At 31.8% G+C, this 12597-nt stretch overlaps 1 protein-coding gene across 1 annotated transcript in view; it reads left to right on the top strand.

Annotated features, from left to right (window-relative positions):
• Window positions 1–1329: 1329 nt before the first annotated feature.
• mspo (M-spondin) overlaps window positions 1330–12597 on the top strand; it is a 304340-nt gene continuing 293072 nt past the window's right edge. The window contains exon 1 of the mRNA XM_066296684.1: window positions 1330–1681. Within this exon, the coding sequence (XP_066152781.1) occupies window positions 1483–1681 (199 nt within the window). The 5' untranslated portion in view covers window positions 1330–1482. The remainder of the gene's footprint in view (window positions 1682–12597) is intronic.

A 12597-nucleotide genomic window follows, 5' to 3' on the forward strand; every position in this document is an offset into this window, starting at 1 on the left:
TTTCATCTGTAAAAAGAATCGTGTTCCAAAATTCTAGTGGTTCTGATAAGTATTTTTTTGCAAAGGCCACTCTGAGGGTTCGATTTTTAGCACTAATAGCTGGCTTTTTACGGGGTGTACGACCATGGAAACCTTGCGAATTGAGTGCTCGCCAAATAGTACTAACATTATATTGACCGCCGAATGGTACTAACATTATATAGAAGTCTCCTTCTATTCTAATATATCCACGGCTAATTGAACTGCACTGGTTTTAGGATTTTTTTTTAACCGTTCTTGTTATATCGCGTATATCAAGAGGTGTTAATTTCTGTAGACGTCCAGAACGAGGTTTATTGTGCACACTACCCGTAGCTTCATACTTATCCCAAATTTTTTTCATAGTTCTGTAATGTCTCTTCACCATATTTCCAATTTTCCGAAAAGACTTGCCCTCTTGCCGCAATTTTACTATAAGTTTGCGTAAATCTTCTGATATTTCAGTTCTTTTATGATTTTCATTACGTTTTGCCATGTTGTTACTTATTGGATATTGTATTAACAGCCAAACAATTAACAAATCGTACGGATTACTTCTTCACTGCATGCCACTTAGTTTTAACTGATCTCTAATAAACAGACTGTGTACTCATTTTTGCATCGTATTTTATGGAGTCCTGTGATTCCCCAAAGTCTACCTTGTTGCCAATTGTACATAAACATGTTTTTAAGTGGTAATTATGAAGACAATAGAACAAACATTCTACCGTATTCATAACTTTAAATAAGGTTTTTTAAATATTTTTTACTACGAGATAAACTGTACAACTTTTAAGTGTGTACTCACTTTTGCCGCTGACTGTATTTCCCACGTCCGAAAATCCCCGTACGCCAAATTTCAATACCATATGTCAAAAAACTGTGAAGACATGAAACAAAATCAAAAATATAATTTAAACTTTAACGCTCTGCTTCTTTGTTAACATCAACTTTCGAAATACAGCAATTGAGTTTGATCTTAATCGTTTGATGGCAGGGATTTACCGTTGCTCTTTGTCCCATTACTTTTAGGACTCCCTATAAATCGTACCCAATACTAGTATGAAGTGATAACCTTAGCAGTACCGCTATAGAACTCAGAACCGAACTACTAGAAGTGCGGTTACGCAGCACTAAATGTTTCGAATTAGAAAAAATCGTTAGCGGCCTTGTAACGTGAATAAGTTTAGCCTTACGTCCGACGTGATAAACAACCGTTGACAAGTGTCCGAAAATTGGAAGTCAAGTCCGATTGACCGATCCCCTTCACTCCACCGGATCGGGTCTGCTCCCGACTTCAGCAGGGCTTCAACTTCAGATCCCGCTCACGCGCGTCCGTCGAGAGTCGCTGCCCGGTTCACACGTGCTGCTGAAGTCGATACAGTCATCGGTAGCATCACCGACGTGCTGCCTCCCAACGGCAGGCGGGTCCTTTTCAACTTCTTTGGCGAACGCATCCGTGGAATGACGCGAGTGTTGTTATTGTTATTGTGTGCCCTTTTGGGGCTCGCTTCGGCGGCGTTCAAGGGCGATCCCGGGGAATCGTGTCAACCGGACAAGTTGACTGTGTATAAAGTGGTTTTGCATACATTTTGGAGCAGGGAGAGCTTTCCCAAACATTATCCTGATTGGAGACCTCCGGCGTCTTGGTCTAAGGTTTTCGGTAGGTTTTTTGGCTAACTATTTAATTTGAACGTTAATTTGGCACCTTAACGTGTCACTCATTATTTGATTATTCGTCTAATGAACTATAGTTAGGAACCGCGCTTGAAAATAGATGGGCAGATTGAACGAATTTATTAATGGCATGAATACCAGAGCAGCTTTTAAATTTGTTAGGCTTAAGGCCTTAGGAAAATAATTGGGATCTTAAACAGTAAATTTATCTGTGCAACAAAACATCTGGAAAATTGATTGCGGGGTTCGGAGATTTAAATTTCTTAAAATTTACATATCGTCGGCTTAGAGTGTAAACCTTCTATGTCAATATTGGGAAATTTTACGGGAGACAAAAACTTTGTTAAAATTAATTTTCTTTGTAATTAAACTAAATCAAATTTTATTTTGTTATTCAATACTACGTATAAACAAACCGAAAAAAAAAGATTTTTGAAACCAACCAGTTCGATGCCACTTGATTCCTTAAGAACTTTTTTGTGATCCAGCAGGTTTTTTGTAAGGACTAAAGTTATACCGTAACAGACTTGGCAGGATTTTTTAGAAAAACCTCACGAGGATCATTAATTTATTTTAATTATTAATAGAAAATTATTTCAAAACAATTATGCATTGGCCCAAGTATGTAAAGAAAAACTGTTTATTTCTCCTTTGGTGATAGAATAACAGTATGGCAACAGAAATTCCAAAAATAAATTTAAAAAATTTCTTTTAGAAAATTAGGCACGTACTAGTCCAGGTATCGAAGCTTCAATCTCAGAGATCAGTCGCAAGTTATTATAATACGGTAATCTTTAGGTAAAATCTTCTTTAAATATTTATAATTTTGCAGACTTCCTTGCAGTAATTTCTCTTAATTTTGATGGAAATTTCGAAGACGCTTAACTAGTAATAGAGTGATTGACGTTGATTTTTTTGTGGAAATATTCTCCATTCCTTAGGAAATCTCGATTTTTAAAATGTGTCACCACTTTGAGCGTAGCGCAATGCCCGAATATCAGTCACTCCTGCATCTCTCTTGCCACAACCAGGATGAATGGTTTTTCAAAATTTAACTTCGCAAAATTTCTTAAAAAGCTAATAGTTTAAATAATTTACGTTATAAGGCTTGAGGTTTTTTCCACAGGATATACAGACAGTTACATAATCCGCTGAAACGTCTATATATAATATTTTTTTCAGAGCCTGTTCTATAATGAAATTGAATGCAATCCGTTTGCATTTGGGTACGTCCAACGTCAAGAAAGTTTTGTTTGATGATTATGTTGTAGTTCATGGCTGTAAAATGTACAGCGTTGGATATAACAGAGTTTCTGTTCTCATACGTACAGTTATCATGATTTTTTATCTACTATCGGCTACTTAAAAAAAAAATTTATTAAGTCGACTCATACACTTGCGAACCCTTCAGAATTTAAGCCTCTTTCAGTGTCGCTTTATAAGTAACCAAATCCATGTTTGTTTTTTAAATTATGGAATCTAAGATTGTATACGTGGAGCTTCGTTCTATAGAATAAGCGATTAGTTTTGAACATGAAGGTCATTAATACGACTTGTAAATCAACATAAAAACTAAATATTCTTCAATCTTGTCTTTGTTTTTTTTCTGCTTTAGCCTCTTCTTTTTTTATTTTATGGGCGAAATAGGCCGCTTGAGATAATCTTCCAAATCTGCACAAAGTGCATTTCTTGCGTTGATTCTTTTTGGGAAAAGATAATGCTAAGGTTTTAGAATTAAAAAAATTATAAAAAACAACAATTGATAAATGCTGCATATTTTGTAATAAACACCAATTGTTTTTCTAAAATTCGTAAATAGCTGTTTTTCTGGTCCACTCTGGCAACAAACATTTCTTATGAGTTGATGATGCATAGCAGAAAAAGTGTCCATAACAGGCAAAGCAGAAAAAAAGCTCTTATTCTTAACGTTCTTTACCCAAAGGCTTACTAATATTTTTGGACATGTCGTTTTCGCATTGCTGCTGATTATTCAAATCGTTACCACATGTTAACTGCTTCCTTTTCCAGTTAAGTACACTCCATATTCCTATTCCCGATATTCAAAAATATTGTTTTGCAGATTTTGAATAATTCATAATTTTTTTTTGTATTAAGTTGAGGATTGAAATCTTCTAGATTTGTTCATATCTTTTTTTTGTGATAGCTTTACGGGTATGGTAGTTAGGAGACCACCAATTTACATTTTTTTACCATTTCAAAGTCTCAAAATGTTTTAAAATGTCTGTTCGTGCTTCTTCTGTACATCTTGAACATTTTATTGTCCCATGTGCACTTTCTTTACTTTGACATATGTTTTTTAATTATCTCAATTCTCCTGGAACTTCATAACTCCAAGTGTGACTATTCGATTTGTTCTTTCCATAATATTTCTTTCTGGTTTCTCTTCAATTTTTATTCAGTCTTTCCAACCAATTTGATTTTTGTAACTGCACTTTTATCGTTCTTTTATTACTTTTTTTGGAGTATTCTTTATTTTTAGTTGTAGAATTTGAATGTATATCATATAGAACTGAGCTGCTTTCATTACTATCCTCTGAAAATGGATCTTCTGTTGGACCTCATTTCTCAAAATATGGGTGTCATTCTTCGATACATTTATCAAGTAATCCAAGAATTGGTTAACCACGGTTAAGATTATTTGATGACATGTGTAGTAACATCAATTATAATTAATTATTCACTTACTAGATGCATAAAAATGCTATTGTTGTTGTAGAAAATTTATTTTTAACAATAAATTCCAATATGAAGAATCCATACTTGAAAAAGAGCCAGTTGTTAAATGTTTAAAGAAAATCCGGTAAATACCAGAAGTGATATGTTTTTAATTTAAGAAAACCTTCTAATTCCCATGCTTTAAAACGCATAATATTATCATTATCTCACTTTTAATGTTACTTTCTTTTGTCATATTTCGTCTATTTGATTGATCGAGTATCAAAATCACACTAAATGTGAATATTTTTGTAAACTATACAGGGTATTTTTCCATGCATAATGAAAAAATCTGTGAAATTCTCTGAGATAGATTTGGTTAAATGGGGAAAAGTGTGCAGTTTTGTGCGCTGAGGTTAACGCCATATTTGAAGTTTTAAAAAAAGTTATGGCTTACTACATATTAACGAAAAATCAAAATCGTTAAAAAAACTAAAATGTCTGTAGTCTCTTTATTATTAATGGTGTCAAAAACGTCTAAATATCAAGGTTGTAGATAAATGTTTTGCAAATGTGATAAAATACATAATTTTTTTTTTAATTGGTGATTCCCGAAATACGACACAAATCTATATTTTCTTTAATAGAGATCATATTAAAAAGTGGTTCTATAAATTAGAATATTTTTCCCCTTTTTAATGATATAACACTTGATACATTTATTTTCTAAAGTGCCAAAATTATAGCACTTTTCATAGTTTTATTTAATTTTTTTTTTTAGTAGGTTTTGGAAATAATACAATAGACAATTAAATGTAGTGATAATTTGAAATTTGCACAAACATTTTAAAATCTTACAGTTTTTATTTAACTTATGTGACTAATTTGTATATTGTCCGAATTTTGAAATGAAATTTTCTAATTTAGAAAATCACGATATTGTAGTGTTACATTCAATGTCATAAGCATGCTGTTCGGGCTACAGAACAATATTTCCAGAGATATTTTCATCGGCAAAAGCTCTATTTGTTTAAATTTAAAAGGTTGTATGATAACTTATGAGAATTTGGTTCTTTTGTGAAACTAAAAGTACGAGAACGTAATAAAATTTATGAAATTAATAAATTTGATAGGTTAATAAAAATGGGGATTTTTTAAGACTTTATTTTATAATTGGTTATTTACTTACATACTTGTTTACTAAATGATTTTGCATATTATATCAATATGAAAGTTTTAGTTGTATCTAATTTCTTGTTGTCTTTAGTTTTGTAATTGAGTTAATATTTTTAACTTCACTATCAAATAATATTTACGTGTTGAAGATATTTTCAGTTGTTTATTACTAGTAACTACAATAAAGCATACATTTACTTTAAACAAAAAAGTTAAAACTGCCATTATTTTGGCACTTTTAAAAATAAGTAAATCAAGTTTTACAGAATTGAAAAGGGGAAAAGATATTTTATTTTATATGCCCACTTTTTAATGTGTCCTCCATTTAAAAAAATGTAAGCTTATGTCATATCTTGGAAACGACCATTTTTTTTTTAAAGTTATGTATTTTATCACATTTTCAAAACAATCATCTACAATTTTTGTATTTACAGATTTTTGATACCATCGATAATAAAGGGACCACTAGCGTTTTATTTTTTTTTAATCTATTTTTGTTTTTAAAAATATCTAGTAAGCCATAGCTTTTTTTTGAAACTTCAGATCCGGTTTTAAACTCAATCTCCAACACTGAAAATCTTTCTCCATTTAAATGACTCTCTATCTTTTTAGTTTCGAAAATCCCTTCATTATGCATGAAAAAATACTCACTCTTTATAGACTAGCACTGATGCACAAAACAATACAAAATGGTAATGGGAGGACGTTACCTGGAGTGGATTTAGCTTCCAGAATATTTACATTACGGATTTAGCAGTTTTACTCATTGCGTGTTTTTATTAATTTAAATGTCATTTCGGACCTAACTGTTTTACTCGGTCGATTTGTTATCTTTTTCCCTTTCGAATGATATACTAACATCGTATGTGACTAAAAATGATTTTAGCAGTTTTACACTGGAAGCCAATGATGTTTTTATTATATTTTATTTAAACAATTTTTAATTATTTGCCTAAACCGATATTAATTTTTTTCCTATGTCTAGATTAGTGTATATTGATAAAGTATAATTATCTATATTAACTCGGAATCTTGATTTACGTTTTTCCAATTAATAGTATCCAGGGTTTTTCAAACCAACAAACAACATAATTAACACTGAAATATGTTTAAATATTTTTAAATGAGTTGTTTGTTTTTGAGTGTTGGCGTTTAGGAAGGTACTTCTTTTCTGTTAAAGTTAACAGAATATCCTTCCTAGAACGTTAAGTAAATCACGTACTCTGATGGGGTTTTACTTACAGTTCTAGAATGGTAAGTCGAATTTACAGGTTACGGATAGTTGAAACAACAAAAACACTTCAATATCCTAACGAAATCATGTGTCAAAAGTTGAACGGATGCAAAAAATTTCGTTTCCACGGTTTCTATGACTTGATCAAAAAATATTATAAGCATCATGAACAGTAGGGTAAAGTAGTAGGAATTTTAAATACTAATTCCAGAGAAACTGGACATTCCACACTTTGCCTCGGGCCAATAAAAATTCCTTAGGTAAGTCCAGATGTGCCTAAAATTTCAACGAACCGGAAAAAGCTGATTGCCCTTGATTTTAGCAGAACGTCTTCTTGCGGCAGTGCGGCATTTTTGATTTTCGCCTACGTTTTTAACAGCGAGTTGTTAACCAGTAGCAAATCAGCAAAAATGTTTCACTTTTCCTTACCGCCTGACGTATGCACTTAAGAGTACTGATCTCAATACATAATATACTACCAATCCTTCAGATTTTACAAATTATTGTAAAAATGTTGGCAGTATACCTTCACAAAACTCAAACCCACATACCTAAATCTCTCTAGAATCCACTGCATCTACCTCTATTGCATAACTACCTTAAAATCCGTTTCACTTTTTCCATATATATTATGGTTTTTAGGATATTTGGGAAAATAATTGGTACTAGTCGAGAACTGCTTTGATTGGAATTGTAGTGTAGAGTAATTATACACGAGCAAAAATACAAAACTTTTATCAAAGTCTCGAAAGTACAAGAGTACAAATTAGAGTTAAAATATGATACAGATTTTGCGTATAAGAAAAATGTCTTTGAATGTAAACCAGTTCTAAGTGAGTTTAGTAAGGTCTTAAGACTATACTACAAAGAAGTCATAGGCGTACTACTGATAACATAAATTTGTCTAAAACACACTATTAAGGGTAATTTGCCTTTTAAACAGATCTCAGACGTTGGTCGTAGTTAACTATAATTCAATGAATTTGACATAATGTGCGAAGAGATGGTTGTTTCTAAATAAACAAATGTTCTAATCATGTCGTAACATTACAATTACGTTTCTATAAGCAGGTAATGAAAAGTAATATAATATGAATGAATACATAGGCGTAACCTAAGAAATTTTACAGGATTGAAATCTACTTCGGTTTTGATATAAAAAGTTCCTAATATTTTCAATCAGGTTTGGGAATGGTGATAATAGCACAAAGTGGGGGTGTTTTCTATATTATTTTTATAGGCAAAAAGCGTTTTCATGAAACAAGAGATATAGGTTTTAGGATGCAATTATCGGTAGTTGACCATAAAAAAGTCTGTCTCACTGAAGAGACCCGACCCCAAAATGATCTGCCTTCTCCATTTTCAGAATAATTTGTAAAACTTAATGGGCTAGATTATGAAGAAAGGAGTACTTATCGCTAAATTAGATAATTTTTTTTATTAAAAAATAAATTACGCCATTACTGTTTTTTCCAAACCTGACATCGACCTATATATTTTAAATTAAACACCCTGTGTATTATTTAGTTTTTGGATTATTTCTGGAATTGTATGAGAAAATTTAGAAAGCCCGCAAGTCTTCAGTGATTTTTACACTATAACATATTTATTTCAGGTTTTGTTGAGATCTTCACCTTGACTTTGAATTTACTATCTGCACCATTTCCTCTTTAGTGTTTCTTGTTCACTTCAAATATTATTAGAGAGAAATTATTAGATGTTATTCCATGTTCCCCGAGGTAACATGCATGTCTAAGATTTCCGACCTTATAAGAGCACGAGGGGGAGAATTAGGCCGCACATGTTCTCCCTTAATTTCGGTATATTTAGACAGGCCCATAAAACCTAATGAAGCTGTAATCTTGTTACCGCCGCTGTGTTTCTGCAAACTTAACGGATTTCTACAGGTAAAATGTGATTTCAATCCAACAACTCTTGCGGAATGCTACGTCGCTTTGCCCTTTATTGCACATAAAATGTAACGGAATATAAACAAATATCGCCGCTGGTTAGGGTAGGTATCAGCCACATGAATAACCGGACTTTTAAAGTTAAAAACGAAATTAAAATCTGTTTCCTCTTTCTAAAGCACAAAAACGTGACGGAGTAATCTATTTCCGGGCGGTTTACGACCCCCTTAAAAGAGTTTTCGTCACAGTTTCTTCGCCAAACCCTAAACGACTCAAATGTTTTGTGATCAAAAGCGACCCCGGGGCGAAAATTGAAAATTGCCAGAGCCATCGGAGCGAATCGATTTCAAATTATCCTCCAAAATTCGTCTTCCTGTGCTCTTGGGGAGCTTTTGATTCGGTTTTAATGCAACGGCTTGGGAATAAATTAAACAGCAAAAAAGTTTCCATTTTCTCAAGTAGTCTGGAATTTGTTTATAGCAGACGGGGTATTTGAAATAAGCACGTTTTTCCAGAATAAAGTGTCTTACCTTCAGTCCTACTTACCGAGATGGCGTTCCTAAAAGTCGCACCAAGGGAACTACTTACTATAATGAATATAAAATTCAAATACCGACCGCGTCCTCCGACATACATATCTTCATAGGTTTGGGGTTTTTAACGCAAGCAAGATGGGGGTCTCGACGAGAATCGAACAGGTTTTTATTTTCGCCACCCTATACAGGGTGGGGCACCGAGAGCGCCTCGGGGTATTACGTTCTTATTAATAATTTGATCGAAAATTGTTTTTAGAGGTGTATGTAGGACCTTACAAGGTACATTTTAAAAATATTTTCATTTATACAGGGTGTATATAAAAAAGATATATTTCAAACATGTTTTTTTTTTAATGGAACACCCTATATTTTGTTACGTATTTGGAATTATAAGAAGAAAATAGTACAAGTTTGTATAACACACATTGGGTCTAAAACAATCGCTTCTCGAGAAAAATTTAGAAAATATAAAAATGCAAGAATTAAGAAAAACATTTTTTGCTAGGTGAAATGAGTTACTTGGCAATTATTTTTTTACTATTACTTCTTAAGTACAAATTAATCTTCAAACTAGAATGAATTATTTACTAAACTGATATACAGGGTAAGCAAAAAGAGTGGTCAAATTTTACTTCCTTATAATTTAGCATAACTTTCTTATTTCAAATTGAATGTATACATTTTTATGTATCACTTAGAATCACTAATTCATTCCCTTTCAATTGATACTATAGTGTTCTATACCTACCTTTTACCGTTTTCCCATAATATGAAATTTTATTTAATTTTCAGTGGAATTTTAAATACTTCCGTTATAGGACTTTACTTTTTTGAAGGCAATTTAACTGGACAAGTGTTCAAAGACTTTATTGAAAATAGACTTGTAGAATTATTGGAAGAAACACCATTAACAGTTAAAAGAAAAATGTGGTTTCAGTTAGATGGAGCACCCGCACATTTTCATAGAGATGTGAGAGAAGTTCTGAACACCATGTTTCCCCGAAGACGGATTGGGCGAAGTGGTTCTCAGTTGTGGCCCGCAAGATCGCCCGATCGTACCAATATGGATTTTTTTATGTGGGGCTACATTAAAGATGTAGTGTAGAAATTACCACGAACAACAAAGGAGGACATGAAAATTCGAATTCAAAATGCATTCAAAGAAATAACACCAGACATGTTATCAAAAGTGAAATATTCTTTTCAAAAACGTATTCAATTATGTATTAAAAATGATGGCTATCATTTTGAACATTTACTGTATGTATTATAAATTTTAAATTTTTTTGCTAATCTGTTAAACTGTAATAAATACTTTTAAAATTCGTCCTTTATAATTAGCTTTCTTTAATAACCATAGCAACCAATCCAAGCCATAACCTGACAATAATTTGTATTATTTAATGTTATTATTGAAACTTAAATAAAATTTCATATTATAGGAAAACGGTAAAAGTTAGGTATAGAACACTATAGTATCAGTTGAAAGGGAATGAATTAGTAATTCTAAATAATACATAAAAATGTATATATTCCATTTGAAATAAGAAAGTTATGCTAAATTATAAGGAAGTAAAATTTGACCACTCTTTTTGCTTACCCTGTATATCAGTTTAGTAAATAATTCATTCTAGTTTGAAGATTAATTTGTACTTAAGAAGTAATAGTAAAAAAATAATTGCCAAGTAACTCATTTCACCTAGCAAAAAATGTTTTTCTTAATCCTTGCATTTTTATATTTTCTAAATTTTCTCGAGAAGCGATTGTTTTAGACCTAATGTGTGTTATACAAACTTGTACTATTTTCTTCTTATAATCCCAAATACGTAACAAAATATAGGGTGTTCCATTAAAAAATATATATGTTTGAAATATATCTTTTTTATATACACCCTGTATAAATGAAAATATTTTTAAAATGTACCTTGTAAGGTCCTACATACACCTCTAAAAACAATTTTCGATCAAATTATTAATAAGGACGTAATACCCCGAGGCGCTCTCGGTGCCCCACCCTGTATTTATTTAAAAATTGTATACATGCCGTTACGTGCATTGTAAACTGGAAAATTTAAAAATATTTCCACAAATATGTTTTGATATAGAACAATACAGCAATGATATAAAATTTCCATTTTTGCAGTGGAACATTTTAAATGTTATTATTTTATTAAGTATGGTTCGTATGGCTGATTTTAAAAACAGAAAGCTTTGTGGCCTTATTTGTGATCGTTTTTGCTTAGTCGAAGTGTTTTTCTTTTAAAAAGATAAGACTTAAGATAAGCAAAGCATCATAATCACAAGTTGGACATTTTTTTTTTTTTTGTAAAATTTAGGTTAGTCTAACTACCTGAATTAATTCAACAATCTGAATTTCATACGAGCAAATTGTACATACAACCACATAGAAAAGGGCTATTTTCAGTTCTTAACACAAATAGTACAGAGCAATTTAAATAAATAAGGTGTTCGGTCACAGTTCGAATTCCTTGTGCTTACAATGAATATGCAATATAAAGTCGAAGTTTTTCAGATGGCACTAAACATTCATTTCAGGCCTTCTTTGGCTCCTTTCGCCTCTAATCTGGCATGGAGTGTCCCAAAATAAGGTGAGAAATTTAAACACGGGAATTCCTAATCAAAAATAATATTAGCTATACAGACTGGTCCAATTACCATGGTTTACTATTGCTATTGCCTAAACCGTTCCGGTTAGAAGATGGGTTAAATGAGACAGAATTTGCTAAATTAAAAAAATAAACTACAATTCAAAACTGTGTTATCAACGCTAATAGAAAATGGAAAATTGTAAGTTAAAAAAAATAGTGCGAAATATTAGTTTATCGAGATTAATATACAAATATTAATACATTTTTCCTACTATTTTGCTTGTAAGATAATGACCTTGTTTTTTTTTTCGTTTTTAAATACATACGTGATTTTATTTAGTACTATTTTGGAAGTATCTTTTATCTCCAATTAAATTACGTATCACACAAAGAAAACATTATCGGGAGTTTTCAGGAAAAATATGTGACTAGTGAAGAATCAAGTTTTGAACGGTTTACCTAATTAGTTACAATTTACCGTTTTGACTCTCCTAAGCTCTACAACCTGTACTTTGTTAGTATGCTTTTGGGTTTGTAGAATTGGAGTTTGAGTGTCTCTATAAAGTGGTTCGTCCAAACTTTCGCGCAATTTTGTAAATAAAAATTTGAATTTTTATCATGTAATATGCTCACTGTTTTCCATTTTTTCACGTGTAACAATTATACATACAGTGGTGGCCATAGAAATAGGACCACTACTGGTTCAGTTTTGAATATGGAAAAAATGTTTATTGAAAGTTATTCTATCTCGTTCGAAATAG

Source organism: Euwallacea fornicatus, chromosome 26 (assembly GCF_040115645.1).
Source record: "Euwallacea fornicatus isolate EFF26 chromosome 26, ASM4011564v1, whole genome shotgun sequence".
Classification (NCBI taxonomy): Eukaryota; Metazoa; Arthropoda; class Insecta; order Coleoptera; family Curculionidae; genus Euwallacea; species Euwallacea fornicatus.